Source organism: Lytechinus variegatus, chromosome 3, assembly GCF_018143015.1.
Source record: "Lytechinus variegatus isolate NC3 chromosome 3, Lvar_3.0, whole genome shotgun sequence".
Taxonomy (NCBI): domain Eukaryota; kingdom Metazoa; phylum Echinodermata; class Echinoidea; order Temnopleuroida; family Toxopneustidae; genus Lytechinus; species Lytechinus variegatus.
In genome coordinates, this window is record NC_054742.1 from 25,274,772 (window position 1) to 25,291,530 (window position 16,759).

General features: G+C 36.6%; 1 protein-coding gene across 5 annotated transcripts in view; it reads left to right on the top strand.

The window, feature by feature from the left end:
* The first annotated feature begins 2,515 nt into the window (after positions 1 to 2,515).
* The window catches only part of LOC121410597 (macrophage mannose receptor 1-like), a 73,087-nt gene continuing 58,843 nt past the window's right edge, over positions 2,516 to 16,759 (top strand). The window contains exons 1-3 of one of the 5 annotated variants that reach the window (XM_041602788.1): positions 2,516 to 2,896; positions 11,727 to 11,875; positions 12,496 to 12,617. In XM_041602788.1, coding sequence (XP_041458722.1) covers positions 2,878 to 2,896; positions 11,727 to 11,875; positions 12,496 to 12,617 — 290 coding nt within the window. In that variant the 5' untranslated portion in view covers positions 2,516 to 2,877. Of the gene's footprint in view, positions 2,897 to 10,500; positions 11,194 to 11,726; positions 11,876 to 12,495; positions 12,618 to 16,759 lie in introns of those variants that run through there. The other 4 variants (XM_041602789.1, XM_041602791.1, XM_041602787.1 and 1 more) reach the window with 4 other exon arrangements.

A 16,759-nucleotide genomic window follows, 5' to 3' on the forward strand; every position in this document is an offset into this window, starting at 1 on the left:
GGAGGCATAAGAAATGTGTGGATGTGAAAATATTACATGACATTAGGACTGGGGTAAGTTGAGCCAGCCAACATGGGTCAATTTGAGCCATGGTAATTCTTATGGTAATGTATAATAAAAAAACAAAAAAAATCATTTAGAAGCCATTGATATGCAGGTAGAAAGGAGCGAAACCACATGACAGTTCTTTTACTTTTAGAGGATGTTGGTATTTATAGAGAATTAGCAAGCAAAAAGACTTTAAATAAAAAAATTGCATGCTAGTACTTCCCGCATACATTTTATACATAGTTTTTGTTGCTCAAATTACCCCAGAAGGTGGCACAACTTACCCCACAGATGGGGCAAGTTGAGCCACATTTGACATTTTTTTTTTCAAAGGTCACAATATAAATAAAATATTTCCCAAGAATCAAATTTAAAGGCAAGGTACTAATTTCTACAATATTGTTCATATCAATTCTAACATGCAAAATGCAAAAAGTGTCACAACTTACCCCGCCTTCCCTACATGTATTTTGGAAAAGATAATTTTCAAAACTAATTTGACCATAAGAAGAACTATAACAGCATATAAATGTGGTATCTTAATAAAGTAGTACAATGTTCACAAATTTGAACCTATCTTAACTCTCAAAAATAGTTTTTTGCCCCATTAAATATGTTATTTATTCTTTTATGATACCACTATTTGAAAAAATAGATTTAAAAAGATATGAGCCTTTCATTATTTGCATGTCAGCTTCATAAATAAATTGGGTGACATGCTGTGCTTGGCTATTAGAATTTAATGTAAATAAAATTGTTAACGGTTTTATCAAATGCTTTCCTAGCTCTATTCTAAAAATGTCACATATATATATTTCAAAAATATGATGGGTCGTAACTGATTATTATTAGTAATATAGATAATAGAAAATATTGACTCAATGTAGCAGTTTAAAGGCATTGGCTAATATTGATTTGACTTTTAAAAACTTTGAACTACAAGGTCCCACTTGTCACCTGTGTTGATCATGTTACAAAAATGAAGCCCAGAAAAAAAAATCGCATCTGAAAATTATTATTCCCTCAGTGCTCCAAAAAAAGTGAAATATAAAATAACTGGAGATACCATTTTAATTTCATCACATAGCCTACACTTGTGTGTTCTATCAATTGGCATGATAGATGTTACACAAAATCTTTGATTAAAATGTATCAAAAGCATTTCTTTTTAATTTTTTTGTTGGTTTCAGAGTTCTTAGGTTGATAGAAAGGCATCCATGTCGGGATCCATGTACATATTTTATCTCTCCTTTGTTTTTTTTTAAATACATGTCTATAATGTTAACTTATACATTTAAGGCAGATTATACTGTTGAGAAAGTCAATAATGCTGTGAGCAATACCGTAGTATTCCAGTTTACAGAGGTGTTATGGAATTTTTTTAGCTGTTGATTCCCTGTAAATAATTTGATTGACTTTTTTTTATATCTAGTGCCTTCCCTTGGTAATATGAAGGACGTACCTTGACCATTATTCTTTGAAATCTGAATTCTTAATCAGATTCCAACAGCAGTTGAAAACTTTTTTTGATTAATTAATCTGTTAGTTTTGAAAACCTATATTATTATGCATGATTTCCTTGAAAGTTACCCATTATATTTTTGATAACTGCCTGAAGTGAAATCAATGATCTTTTGTCATTAACATTGATATTAACATTTTTTTCTAATTGTGACATGTAGAGGCATTTTCATCAAATGTGAACTCAGAAACCTTGTTTTCCTTAAAAAAGGCAGTTTTATGCCTACCCCGTCTACATGTATGCCTACATAATTATATATGCCACTTTATAATTGCTAAAAAATGTTTTATTGGATTTTTAAATAGCTATAAAACTAGAGTTTTGTTTTCACAGCATTCATATATACAACACAAAAACAATTTGTAGAAGACTCTGCTAGTAAGTTCAATACCCAGAAGGGGGGGGGGACTTCCATTGACAATTAAGTGGATACTAGGTGTGACCAAATTTTATTTTCCATGGAGTACTCTTTTGGGAATAAAACCTTAGTTTGCCCTTCCAGCAGACATGTTTTGTTTTACTGATGAGATGAGACGATAGTTAATTGAAGATCAGACCGGAGCAGTGTGCATTCATGTAATGCATTGAAAACAATTATAAAAGATGAGAACAACAACCACCCTAACTCTCTAAGAGAATTAAATTATCAATGACTTTGGTTTAGTAAAGCTTGCATATAAAGACCAAAAAGTAATATAATAAACTCACACAATTTTTTTTTTATTTTCTTTTGATTTTAATATTAAAATGATAACATATTTCACCCTTTTCCCTTTGCTTATTCGTTATAGTACTTCTTTTTTTTTAGTTTGTTTGTTTGTTCCTGGTAATGACATATGCAAGGGGTCTTGTGGCCATCGATCCACCCCCCCCCCCCCCGGCCAGCGCTAGCGCATATAGCGCGCGACGGTCACGGTCTTACTGTAGTGTTGTTGGGGGTTGGTTTCGAAACGAGCGCGACGACGAGAGAAATATATGTTACGTGAAAATGAGAGAGAATGTTTTTGACCGGATTTCGACCATGTAAACCCAACAAGGAACACAAAAATCCCGTTTCATGGAAGTGCGTATGTAGGGTATTTGTGAAAGGGGTTACGAAAAGACTTTTTTTGCTTGAACCCTGCACTCAGCTCAGCTCAGTGACTCTTGCTTGTGTGGATGGACGGGGCTGGACTGGCTCTCGAGCCTCCATGAATTGAGTGGCCCCTTGCCTTGGGCTGACCTGACGGCTTTCTGGGGGATTCCCCGTCTCGTCTGGCTGCCCTGGGCCTGGTGAGTCCGAGTCCTTAGCTAAACCATGGACCTACATGGCTAAACATAAGCATGGTAAGGTATTGTAACTAAATAGTAGATCTACCGTATGACTAGACAGGAATAATCGTCATTTCTGGGGATTTATTCAACAATTTCTGACATTTTACTATCATCCCCATTATTGGTGAGTGGAGCCAACGTAGTTCAGCGGAACAACCAAAATACAGAGTGGGAGACTGAAGCTTTTGGTCTACCGTATGACCATGGACCTGCTAGTAGGTCCATGGTATGACAAGTTGTGAAGCATTCTGAAAACAAAAAGGCTTACTGCATGGTGTATTACATTCAATGAATAAATGAGAGATGAAAAGAATTTTGTATTTTGCTGCTTATATATTCTCAAACTTTATTTTTTTTATTGCTAGCTGTAATAATATGAATAACAATTCTTCAGTTAGAGTCAAGATATGATTGTGGGGAATATGAGAGGCGGCTGTGAGGAGGAGGCTGGCAGGGTTTAGGAGAGCGCATGAAGGATAAGTTTGAAATAAAAGGAACAGCTAGTGAAATAATTTGATTCAGATTGTCATGTTACAGTGAGTGTATAACTAACTATAAGAAGCAAAAATATTTAAACAAGAAAATGTCTATATTGACTCTGAAAAAGGGACCCTAAATGAAAAAATATTGTCATGCAAACACTGCTCAATCATTAACCTGCATGCTTGCAATATTTGAAGGGGCGCATTCACAAGGTGCATGGAGGGGAAATGGGGAAGCAAATTATCTATTTTATAATTCAAATGGTTTATTTGATTGAATAAAGAAAACTTTGTTGGAAGAATTAAGGATGAAGTGAATACTTCGGAAATCAAAGGAGAAGAAATAAAAAGAATCTATAGCATTTGAAGATAAAGAATTTGAAGGAAGTGAGAAAAAGGAGAAATAAGAGGAGGGGGAGACAGAAGAAGATCGAATCAGGATCGAGGACTCTGAGAAAAACAATAACAAGTAGGAGAGGGTGGAGACAACAAGGAGAAGATGATTAGGAAAATTGAGGAAAGCATGAGAAAATGAATGATAAGAATAAGGAGCAGAAGCAGAAAGGCAAGAAGAAAGGAGGTAAGAAGAGGGAAAGGAATATAGGATAGTAAAATACAAAAAACTTATCGTTGATCCAAAGTACAGGTGTATGATAATTATATGTGGCTATTCATTTTCATTCATTCAGATTCTGAATCAGAATTCTTCAGATGATAAAAGCTATTTGAAAAATGTTGGCCCCTACAGTAATATTGTGGAGGGGCCGAAACAAATATACATAGATAAACTAAGGCACGTACACACATACAATAGTAATACTATCCTACCTTACCTCGAGTCCCAGTCTTGTCATTCCCTGCAGCAGCAGCAGCAGCAGCTCCAAGTTCAACCTCATTTCAAACTCAAGTGTGTGTGTTGAACTCTCTGTAGCTGGTAGTGGTCTGATGGTACTGTCTGTGTGCATGGTCTGTGTCTTGTATTGCAGCTCACTGAGCCTGATCAATTGCCCATTGTATGTGATTGAATTGTTCCCCATCATTGTTCACATACCAACCCATACCAATTACACCATACATCCCCCCACCCTAAAAAAATTGGGTATCTCAAAACTTACATTCAAATCTCTACATCCTTTATACAAAAGTCTTATTCAAATCAATATATGGCTAATTACAACAAACAAACATGACAATCATTTAGCTTTAATTTGTTTGGTTTTTTTCTTTCTGTTTTTTCTTTGATCTTTTTCTTTTCTTTCTTTCTTTTTGTTTTTCTTTTTTTTTTCTTTTTTGTTGTTCTTCTTTTTGCTCTTCTCTTTGATCTTTTTTTCTTTCTGTTCTTTTTCTTTGATCTTTTTTTTCTTCTATTGTTCTTCTTTGTATGTTCTTTTCTATTGTTCTTCTCTTCTTCTTTGTTTCTTCTTTTCTCTTTTTCTTTTCTTATTCTTTCTTATTTGATCATGAACGTAAATATAACACAAATATACACACATCAATATATACATCATTACCATATACATCGTTACCAAATACATCACTACCAAATCATACAAAATATTCTTACCTTGTCTCTGCCTTGATATAAATTAAATAAGCTCATTACGCTTATGTATGTACCTTTGTAAAAGAAACAAATATGTAAATCAAATATATACAGGCATATAGGGCGTGATCAACTAACTTATCTATTTCTATTAATATAGAAACAATAAGAGATGCATACAAATTAATTGGGTAATAAATTATGCATGATATTATAGGCATTAATTTTATATTTATGGTATATATTGCATTGAAATACATATCCTATAAAATAAGTTGATTTGCACTGTGGCAGGCAGAGACAGGTGCAAGGGAGTAGCATTGCCCCGTTATTCGAGGCAATAGAGCTCCTTTGCTTTAATCTGTCATAACCAGGATTGATAGTGAATTCAAGATGGACACATTCCGAGGAGGCGCTCCCATGAAAACATTTCATGGGATGCCTCCAGGAACGGGTCGCTTTCTTGTTTCACAAATTTCACACCTGGCTATATGCAGATGTGATGGTCTTTCGACATGCCGTATCGGTAGTACTGAGAGCTACAGATCCCAGCATGCCTTGCTGGAGGAGGATCATGACTAAGCTGGATGATGTAATGTCTTAGTGATTCAGGAATCATGACATCACGCTCATCCTTCTCCATCAAGATGACTCCTTCTCTATAAAGGTAGAAGAGTTCCCTGTTCGTCCACAAAAACTTTCCCTCTGACGGGAGAAGAACAGAGTCTCTTCAGCCGACCCTTCCTTGTATGTTAACCACTTGTTTGATTTTAATATGGCACATCCTTGTCTACTCAATCGACAAAGTGTACCAATCTATTTCTTTTGAAGTAGAAACCTTCTCAACTCCTGTTCCCCTGGGGCCAGCCCCTCTATAAAGCGGCTCCAGGGATCCAGAAGGTGAAGAGTAGATCCGATTCATGAGTATCCACAATGGGACACATTCTGAAGGTTACGTCAGGTCCTACAATTAAGACTTATAAGCCTACCCAATCATATCACCGTTTTAAGAATCTTCTCGTTGTATGATTGGTAGGTCTTCACCATTCATAGTTAAGATAGCATTTGGGATGCTGATATTGGCATTGTGTTTTCGTAACAAGTCAACGCCAAACAACATCTCATCTGCTATCGGAGCTACATAAATCTTCTCGCTGAGTATTTGGGTACCCAGCTTGATATTGATAGGCCCTACCACCATGCCGTCCATTGTCATGTCTCGGCCAGCCCCCTTAAGGATTACACGCTTAAGGATGGGCGGCCGAGGCTGGAGGCGATTGAATAGCCTATCTGATATAATGGTGACAGCTGCCGCAGTGTCCAAAACAGATGTAATGGGCTCTTTGCCAACTGTCAACTCAACACTCAATGTTGAAGTAGACAAAATTCTACAAATGACTACTTCAACCTCTTAACCTCACCGGAAATGTCTGGTGGCCATGGTGGATTCCTCCAAGGGACATCTAATACCTCAGAGAATTTCGGGCTCCCTGGACTTGCTTGCGAGTCCGGTGCCCGTGTGCTACCATGGTCTTGTGGCATTAGGCTGTCCTTTAATGGAATGGTGGAGGTGGGGATCTGTGATCGGATCGGGGATTCCCCATCTCCTCCGATCCCTGTCCATTTCCCTCCTCCTCGAAGGTGACAGCCCTAAGTTGTCTGTTCTGAGCAGGCGATCTCCCTCTGGGGCAGGCCCTACTAAAATGGCCTTCTTCCCCACAGTTGAAGCAGCCTGTGAAGTTTCGCTGCCGATCGGTTGGTGGAAGGACCGAAGATAACCTTCTGCCTCCCTCTGTCCGATCCGGCGTTCTATTAGAGGTATACCTCGGCCTGTCTGATGTACCCAGAGCCCGACCAGAGGTATACTTTGGTCTGTCCGGTGTGACAGGGGCACGGCCGGAGGAGTAACTCGGCTGGCCTCTTGATACCGACAAAAGTTCTTTAGTACTCCGAGACAGATCCGTGATTGCAACAACCATCGAATCCATCTTGGAGGCCCACATTACATTCTGAGCCTCCAGAGCACTGATTCTAGCCTCAAGGCTAGAAGTTTCTTTGGTGGCAGCTTCCGGAGGAGACGACTCCCGTACCCTGAGGTCATTCTTATCTTCTCCTACAGAGAGCTGCCTTACCTCGTTCCTCAGCCTAGGGCCATGCTTATGCATGGTCTTCTGGGTAAACTGAAACCATTTGTACTTGGTCATGGCTTCATCTAATGTCCCAGGCCGAGAAGTCAGGACATGATGCCCTGCATCTTTGTCTTGGGCACCTTGGCAGAACCTTGCTACGACAAGTTCTTGGACGAACTTGTCAGGTAGGCCTACGAAGGCCTGACCTGCAAGGGTCATAAGCCTATCTGCCCACTTGATGATGTCTTCATCCGAGCGTTGAAAAGCCGATTGGAATTGCATCCGAATAACTTCCGGCTCCTCCTGGAGAGCAAACCGCTTCTCCAACTTGGTAACCAAGTCAGGGAAGGCGATATTTGGATTGCTCTCCTGGATAAGGGCCATGAACTTACTGGCTTCGGCCTCCAACGCCAGACACAGCTGATATTTCTTGTCTGCATCAGACATGCCATGTCTTTCGGAATAAAGTTGAAACTTTGAATAGAAGGCCGCCCAACTTCCCTTGCCGTCGAACGAAATAGTCTTCGGCAAAGAGGTTGGTCTAGAAGGGGGCCTTCTGTCATACTCCAGTACCACAGGTCTTGATGCCGAAGTAAGTCTGGTGACGCGGGGCGGCTGATTTCTTGTTGGCAGCCCCAAGTATCCCGGACTTACTGATGGCCTCGTGGTGTTTCCATGTTCATTGAACACTGAGCCTCCATGTCCATCTCCTTGGGGTCCAGCGCCTTGATACACAGGGTTGCTACCCCCATGTTGCAAGTCACATGGTCCTTGGGGAGAGGTTTGCGGGGCCACAGTGTTAGGATAGTGTGGCGGATATCTGCCTCCAGCCCATGGCGGGCAATACCCACCATAGGCGGCAGCAGGGTTGCAGTAGGGAGGAGCTGGTTGTCCAATTCCTCCGAATGGCATCATCTGCATCATCCTAAACATCACGCCATACATTTCCTCGTACTGCGCTTGAGTAAAATGTGGAACGGCCTGTGGATAGTTATGTGGAGGTGTCTGGGTAGTTTGGTTTAACATTGCTGGTCGGCCACCCTGAGTACTGGGAGCCTGACCATGCAAATCTACTTGGGCATGAGGACCACACTGGAACTGGGGTCCTGGTGGGGTAACTTGTTGGGGACCCTGTGGTGGGAACAGGCCATCGTTCCATCCTGAATACCCAAATTGATTAGCCCAGAGGGACTTAGCCCTATCTTCTGGAGAGGCCGAGGGCTGCTGAGTATAAGCGCCACCTGGCCTCCCCCCTGTGAAAAATGAGGAGGCCTCCCCGGCCTGTGTCTGAGAAGACTGGCCTACAGCACCCTGTGTGCTATGTGCACGGGTGTGCTGTGGCCAAGCCTCAAACGCCTGGCTTACGGGGGGCTCCTTAGATGGTATAAGTGGAACGCTCGTAGAAGGCTCATCTCCTTCGGAGCGCACTTCTCTGCGGTCCACATTATGAGCCGTTGTTGTTGGCTCATAATCAAAGGCGTAAACTAACAGTTCTGCCTTCGGTATATGAGGTATCGACAAGAATGTCTCTGGAGTAAGGTCGGCCGCCTCCCTCGCGTGTAGAATGCGGTTGGCGGTGGCCATACCCACTCCAGGCAAAGTCATCAATTCCTCAGACGAACAAAAGTTGATTTTGATTCTTGAAATGTTGCTCGCCATCTTGATGTAAGGAAATAATATTAATCAGTAACAAAAAAGAATCCCAATAGTCAATTGAAAATAAATTTGGGACAAATTAAATTCCCAAATTGAACTGTAATTAACCAAAAATTATCCTACAGACTAGTTTGTCTTGCGGATAAAATCAAAATAAATATGGGACAAAATTAACTTTTTAAATAAAAATATGAAAGAGAAATTAACAGAACGTCAGAATATCCTGACCTGAGAATGTAATCAAATTAAAATCCAAAGGCTGCCTTGCCTAAGAAAAAAAAATTCCTGTATGATTCAATTCTTAGGAGAGAAAAAGGAAAAAAAATCAAACAATTGAACGCTCACTTGTTCAAAAAATGTAAAATGTAGAAATAATTTCAATTAATTTCTTATTCAATTATGTAAGTATATTTTTATTATTATAATTTTTTTTTTTTGAACAAAAATTAATATTTACAAGTACACTTGGAATAATGAATAGTTCTATATACAATTTATTTAATTAAACACTTTATAATTTATTAATTTGAATGTCAGCAGCACAGCTCACAGCATTCACTCAACAGCAGCAGCGGCAACAATCCAAAAGCACAGCAACAACAGCAGCAACAAAATAATTAATACAACGGCAGCAGCAATTAACAACAACTCTTCAACACAACAGCAGCAGCAACAAGAAAATAATTATAACAAGACTGAATTTCCTGATCTCCTGAGACGTGACCAAAAAATAATAATAAATTCCTAACAATTCGACAGCAGCAGCAGCAGCAGCAATTTTCTGGTGTTTTCTTCAAAAAACACCCAGAAATATAATTACAAAAAAAAAATACTAACAACAGCAGCAGCAGCAGCAGCGCAGCGGTCAAAGGAGAAAAGCAAATTCAGGCTTGTAATAAAATAATCAACTCACAACATCAATAATATTCAGCTATCCATTCAAACCACATACGGTACACGGCTCAGTTCACTCACGTCGCAAATTCACAACCCACAGAATTAGTACACAATCAAACTCAATAAAAAATTCATCAAAGTCAATCACACTCGGTGGATTTAAATATATGGTTAAACAAAATGAATGGATATTTACCCTAATTAGTACACGAATATTGTTTGTCCCAAAAATAATCCGATTGGCTCCTGTCAAGCTAGCCGCTGAATTCCTTCAGGGGTTGCTGCCAGTGCCGATCGGTAAAAGAAATAAAGTAAATTTACGGAACTAAATATCAAACTTTTTCCACCAAAAAATAAAATCTCAAACTGAAATAATATGTTATTTGTTGTGTAATTTAATATTTTGGACAAAACAGAGTCAAACAGCTGAAATTAATCAAAAACCTAAAAAATTTCAAGATGGCGGCGGCTTTTTTATATTCGGCCACAGCCAGCGCAGATTCTGCTATCAGCGCCGGCTATGACGAAGTACAGAAAATGTTTTACCGAAAATGAATTAAAAATACTTTTATCCTCGTCGCCAATATTGTGGAGGGGCCGAAACAAATATACATAGATAAACTAAGGCACGTACACACATGCAATAGTAATACTATCCTACCTTACCTCGAGTCCCAGTCTTGTCATTCCCTGCAGCAGCAGCAGCAGCTCCAAGTTCAACCTCATTTCAACCTCAAGTGTGTGTGTAGAACTCTCTGTATCTGGTAGTGGTCTGATGGTACTGTCTGTGTGCATGGTCTGTGTCTTGTATTGCAACTCACTGAGCCTGATCAATTGCCCATTGTATGTGATTGAATTGTTCCCCATCATTGTTCACATACCAACCCATACCAATTACACCATAGTAATTTAATTTGTAGTACATGCAAACATTTTTAGAGTATAAACCTTCACCTTATGCTCATAATCAGGAGCAAACTTCACCATCATAAATGTTCTGTATTGGTACCACTCTTAATGTGATACCAATTTCGAATTTGTGCAAGACTGGAGCAAATATTAGGATGAACTCTGAAACTTGACACAAACTTTCTGTGTAGCATTAAACATCAGACATCGAGGTTGGTGTCAGCTGCTCTAATTCTTTAATCCGGTCTTCACTGTTTAATTATTTAGATAAATTTCTTTTCCATATTTTATGGTACTTGTGCAAGGGGGTGGCAAGTGTCTGAGGGTATTTTTATTTGCTGAGCCATAACATCCATTTATTCAAAGTGGGTGTACCTATCTATATTAGTTTCATATTGAAATATTAAATAGACATCATTTACTTCTGGATTGATCGATGGATGGGGACGTTTTTAGGAGTCCAGCTTTCATCGCTTCCAATTTGAAGTTCATCTCATCTAGAAGAATTAGATTTGTGGTTACATTTTAATGTATTGCTGATGTTCCTAGTGTTTTCCGAGCCAAATGAGTAAATAGACAAGCAATCTAGAGTATTTTGTTGAGGTGGAGATTGATATTGTTCAAATAGTTGAATGGCAGTGGATACCATGCATCTGAAAGTTTTTATATTTCTTGTGCTACAGCCCCTTTTAGGTATGTATTTTTCTGTAAAATGTTACTGAATCCCTCTTTTACCTCCATGCTAGCACCCACAAAGTAGTATCGGTATAATGATTATTTTTGTTGTTTATATTGTACATATTATTATATAATATAGGCCTATTGAATATAAAATTTCTGGCTTTCACCCAGTAAATTAGATTTCATATTCTATCTGAAAAATAAGTTAGAAGAAAATCTTTGAACCAGTGTCTGTTGGATTTGAACCTGTCGTCTACTAAATGCTGGTCAGCAACTCACCAGGCCATCACTGGTCCATGGCACAGTCAGTGATTTTTCTGATTCAAATCAGATCTTAAATACATTGAAAATCAAATGAATTATGTTGTTATTTAAAGGTGTGTTATAAGAAATCAATATAATCTATAAGGCTTTTTAAATAGTGTATGATAATTTATACGCAGCATATGGTACAGATTACAATGTTTCTAAGGGCTGCATACTATACGTTTTGCACTCATGACAAAAAAGTTACACTAGGCTCATCTCTTTTCTTGTTTGTTCAGTTGTTTGCCAGTTGTGTCCATCTGGCTGGTCCCTCAATGAGGAACGCTGTTACAAAGTCTACACTGATACAAAGACTTACCATGAAGCACAACAATTCTGCAAACAAAACGATGGTGACCTGGCAATGGTTAAGACAAATGCAGTAAATGTGAGTCAAATAAGTATTTCATTGTAGTGGGTTGATTGGGTTTAGCATATTGTTTTTTCAGATATTAAGTACATCTTTAAAATGATAATATACATTGTAACATAGCTTTGTATACCGGTACATAAAAAGAAAATAAATAGTAACTGAAATTAGAGAGAGAAGAAGAAGGAACAGAGTTATGATTATAAATTGATTAAAGTGACAGATTTTTATAGTTTCAAAGAACATTATTTGTATTTTATCTTAATTGTTACAGATTGTGGAAGCATCATGGTCTAGTGGTTCTGACACTCGTCTTTCAAACAGGGTCTTGGGTTCGAATCCTAGCCATGGTGTGTTTTCTTTCAGCAAGAAATTTATCCACACTTGCCCCAGGTGAGGTAAATGGATATCGGCAGGAAGAAATTCCTCAAAAAGCTGTGCGCACCAGAATTGGTAGACTAGCTTAGCCGGGGTAATGTAGGAGCACCTTGAACACCACGCAAGGTGGATACATGAGCTATACAAATCCTATATTATTTATTTATTTATTATTTATACTTCTTTCTTGCAAGTTTTGTTTTAAACAGATTATAGCTTAGTTTCTTGCATACTTGGCATTTGTTTTTATTTTTTTACAGGATCTCTTGTCAAAGCTACTCCAAGATGCAGGTGTTAATGTAGGTTACCTTGGTCTTCATGATTTAGCTAATGAGGATTCATTCTATTGGGTAGATGGTACACCACTCACTAGTAGCCAATCGTAAGTTAATTCATAAAGTGCATCTATTACATACTGGTGTACATCTCTGTTGTAGACTAATGTAACTGCAGATTATTTTCCCAAACAAAAGATAAAAAAATGAAGTATTAGAGGTAAAGTCCATTTTTTATTGCCCTCAATGATTTTACTTCCCTAAAGTGCTTGAATATTAAAAAAAAATCTAGTGAAAACTGGTTGAGGTCATTACATGTTAGTATTTTGTGATTTTTTTATGACATGGAAATACATTCTTAAATTTCTCTGTTGACAGTTCTCTGGTTCAAGCAAGTAAACATCATAAAACTTATTTGCAGTAAATTTTATAAACTTACTGGTATATGCAAAGGGGTGTTGTATTTTATGATTACAGGGCACAAATTGAGACCTTAAGTATCATACTGTAAAAGATTTATTCTAACAGGCAGTTCATATTGTCAATACATTGATGATGGAAATAATTATATGATTACATAGCATTCTGCCCTTTTGAATTCAAATAGGCCTACAGCTTGATTTTCAACCAAACACATTCATTTTGGGCTTTAGTTTGATTGTTTGATTAGTTGAATCAATGAGGCTATTAATTATTCAATATTGTACAAGAGAGGGGAAATGTAATTCATGAAATTAGTATTTCATTTTTGTACAATATTCATGTGAATAATTTCTGTGTTGTATTTTTATATTGTTTTTTTTTAGCTTGATGTTTGATATTTATTTCTTTGATAATATTTCTTCTGTTTTCTCCACAGGCTAGATAATTGAAACTGTTTTTATTAAGAAAATCCCATTCGTTCTGACTAATTCTAAAGTAACGCTAGAATATGTTTTCATGTCAAGGATTTTACACTTTAATTGATAGAGAGGGCGACACAAAATTTGCTCTGGTCTCAATCAAGATGGAAAGTAGGCTATACAAATCTCATGTATTATTACTATTATCATTAATAATATCTCAGAGGGCATAGAGTTAGAGTTATGATTGTAATAGAGTGTTTGTTTCAGAATAATGTAACAATGATGATTAAGGTTTATTTAGTTTTGGAGGTTAGATTTAATGTTTGGCTTAAAATGGATATTTTCCAGTAATTGTCACCAGAGCAAATGTCATGAAACCATTGGAGATATCTATAGAGATCAATATTGCATTTGTATTTGCAAGCAAGGTCATGCAATTGAGCGTAAAAGGACATATATGCACTGAAATAATGATAGCCTCTAATAAAATGCTAGATCCACACCCAATATAATAAAAGTGTCTATCTTTCCTTTGATTTATTGTGAAACACATATAATAAAAGTGTCTATCTTTCCTTTGATTTATTGTGAAACACAACCATTTTTCCTTGAATTATTGTAATATATTACAGGAGTTCTTTCATAAATAGTTTTATTCATATTTATAACATGGAAATTTGTATCAAGGTATTAATTTGATTGCTACCTGTTTTTCTTATTTGAGCACTTAGGGAAATTCGTTGAAGTGCAGTGCCTAAAGATAATGATCTTAGTAATAATAATAATGATAATGATAATAATAATGATAACAATAATGATAATATCAATAATAATTCTAATAATAATAATTGAAGTGTATGTGTTCCCTGGGTCTTATCTTGTAAATGGAGTGATATCATGTTGCTGCAAATATGCAAACATTCCGTTCATCTTTCATTTTGAAGCTCCACCATTTCAAGTAATGAAATGAAAGCTGCACATTCTTTTACTTAAATGTTTGGGGAACATGCATTTTGAAATGAACAAATTGAGATAATCTAGGGGATCAAATCATAAAAAATATAACAAGTATGTTGATGAAGTAAAGCCATGCTTTAGTGGCTATTATCCATCACACATGCACATAGTCTTAGGATTCTACAAATCTATGTGATATGTGCACAAAAAATAATTACAAATCATTCATTCTGAATGCAAACATATGAAACTGATATAAATTCATATTAAAATAATAAATGTGATTTTTTTTCTGTGTCACATTAGAACAACTTATAGTTGGTACTTTGTAGTTTAAAAGCATTGGCAATCATGGTAATAATGTTATTAAATAAAGAATGTGATTAATTCTTGGCAAATTTGTGCTCATTATGCCGAAATGAGGTTTTGTGATGAATACATTGTTTAATGAGAAATAGTGCATCAGTCGGTGAAGAAGTTAAATTATATTCCGGTAAAATTTATAAATTGAAAGTTGTTCTTGATGCACAGTGTTATGAAAATAATTTCATCTAATTTTCAACTACCAATTCATGCTGTAGCTGTAATTTTGTTTACCCGAGTCCATTGATACATGTATGCCTTTGCAATCCCTTCCCACCTAGACCAATTATTTAAGTTGCCTAATTTTACTATGACATCAGAAAGGAAGCAGAGGTTTAATTTATGTAATTGTATAAATTACATGTTTCAAATTAAAATCGACCCAAGATAGGGAGGGAGTCATGCTGGAAGCCAAAAGTCTGGCAGTTCCCAGGCTCTTTCACAGTAATAATGCTGTTTAAAACTTTATACAACACTCTCCACTATATGAAACTTACAACGGTTGTTTAACAGTTTAATCAAAGGTTTACAATCTTAAAAAAGCTACTGGAAGGTTTATATTGTAAACAGCATTACTTAGGAATTTGAAATAGTGTTTTTAGTACTGAGTAGACCTCTCTAACTTCTGTTTGTCTCAGCCTGCTAAAAGTTGGTCATTCACACTTCTCATGTTGAGAGTTAAGTTGTCATTTGCAAGATGATGAATACTTTGCAATACAAAGTGCATCCATACATTTGATTATATGTGAAAAAAAATTATGTTAGCCAGCATATCATTTGATATAAAGAGAAAGTTCTTCTTAAAATGTCACTCAAATTCATAGGGCTTGAAATAGTATAAAAATGAATTGGAATTAAGAAAGATGAAAATTCAGTGCTACTAACTCTTCTTAACTAGGTTTGGTTTAATCCTTAAAGTTAACTGATCTGTGATTCAGATCTTATTGATTGATACTTAACCCCACGTGACTTGACTCAATTTAATCACAATTTATTTTAATGCTGTCTTAAATAGTACCATTTACCACTGTAATTATCAACCAAATACAACATTTAACAAATATGTGCCAATTTTAAAAGGACCATATATGCTCAACCAATTTTTTTCATTTCATTTATTTCCACAAATCAATCAAAATACAAAGAAAAACATACAACTCATTCCGAAATAGTATGCATAATTACAATATAAAAGCAGATTCTAAGTGGATGGACCTAAAGTAAAGCAAAAGCTTGTTGTGGATAGGCCCTTAACAAATAATTTATGTGTAATCATTGATATAGCTACAAATAATTATAGAAAAAATAGAGCTGAGCTCGGAGAAAGTTACAGAAACTGGACAAGGACGAAAACAGAGAACGTTACAAAGAACAGGGGCACACAGGTTACTAGACAAGACAAGGAGGACAAAACAAGACATAAAAGAAAGAAAGAAGGAAAGAAGGAAAGAAGACCCGTCTATTATATTGCTGTTCATTATTGCGTCGTTAAAGCATGACGTAAAATATTTTGACAGAATTGATCGTATGCCAGTGGAATAGTAGACGGGTCCTTTGTAAGGGTATCTGCAGCTGTAAATATGAATACATGTAATTCATTACAATGGTAAACATACGGACATAGTGAGGGGTTAGAGCACCTGGCAGACGAGGAAAAGAAAAAAAAAACTTAACATTTGAAAGAAAGTGATTGTGTGAACTGTTCATACATAAAAAAGATAAATCTCATTTGCAGCCATTGGAATGAAATTAAATTTGAAATCAGTGCAATTCATTGACATTCATTAAGCAGCCATAGTTTCATATCCAGCAGAGTCCTTTGTTTTTCTATGATGTGTTGCTTTTTTAATTGAATGAAACCATTCTAAACTTTAAAAAAAAAGATGAAAGTGTGGGTTTCTGGGATTAATCTGCACAGTTCTTCGGTGGAGCATGATGCGAGCGCATGGTCAGTTAGACTTGCGGTACACTTACTTTATGGTGTGGTAAAATGTAAGCATGTTATACAGTCTGATTGATGAACTAATATTTTCACAGCATATTGTTGTTCCTGTTTTATAAATCCACACAATTATGGTATTAGT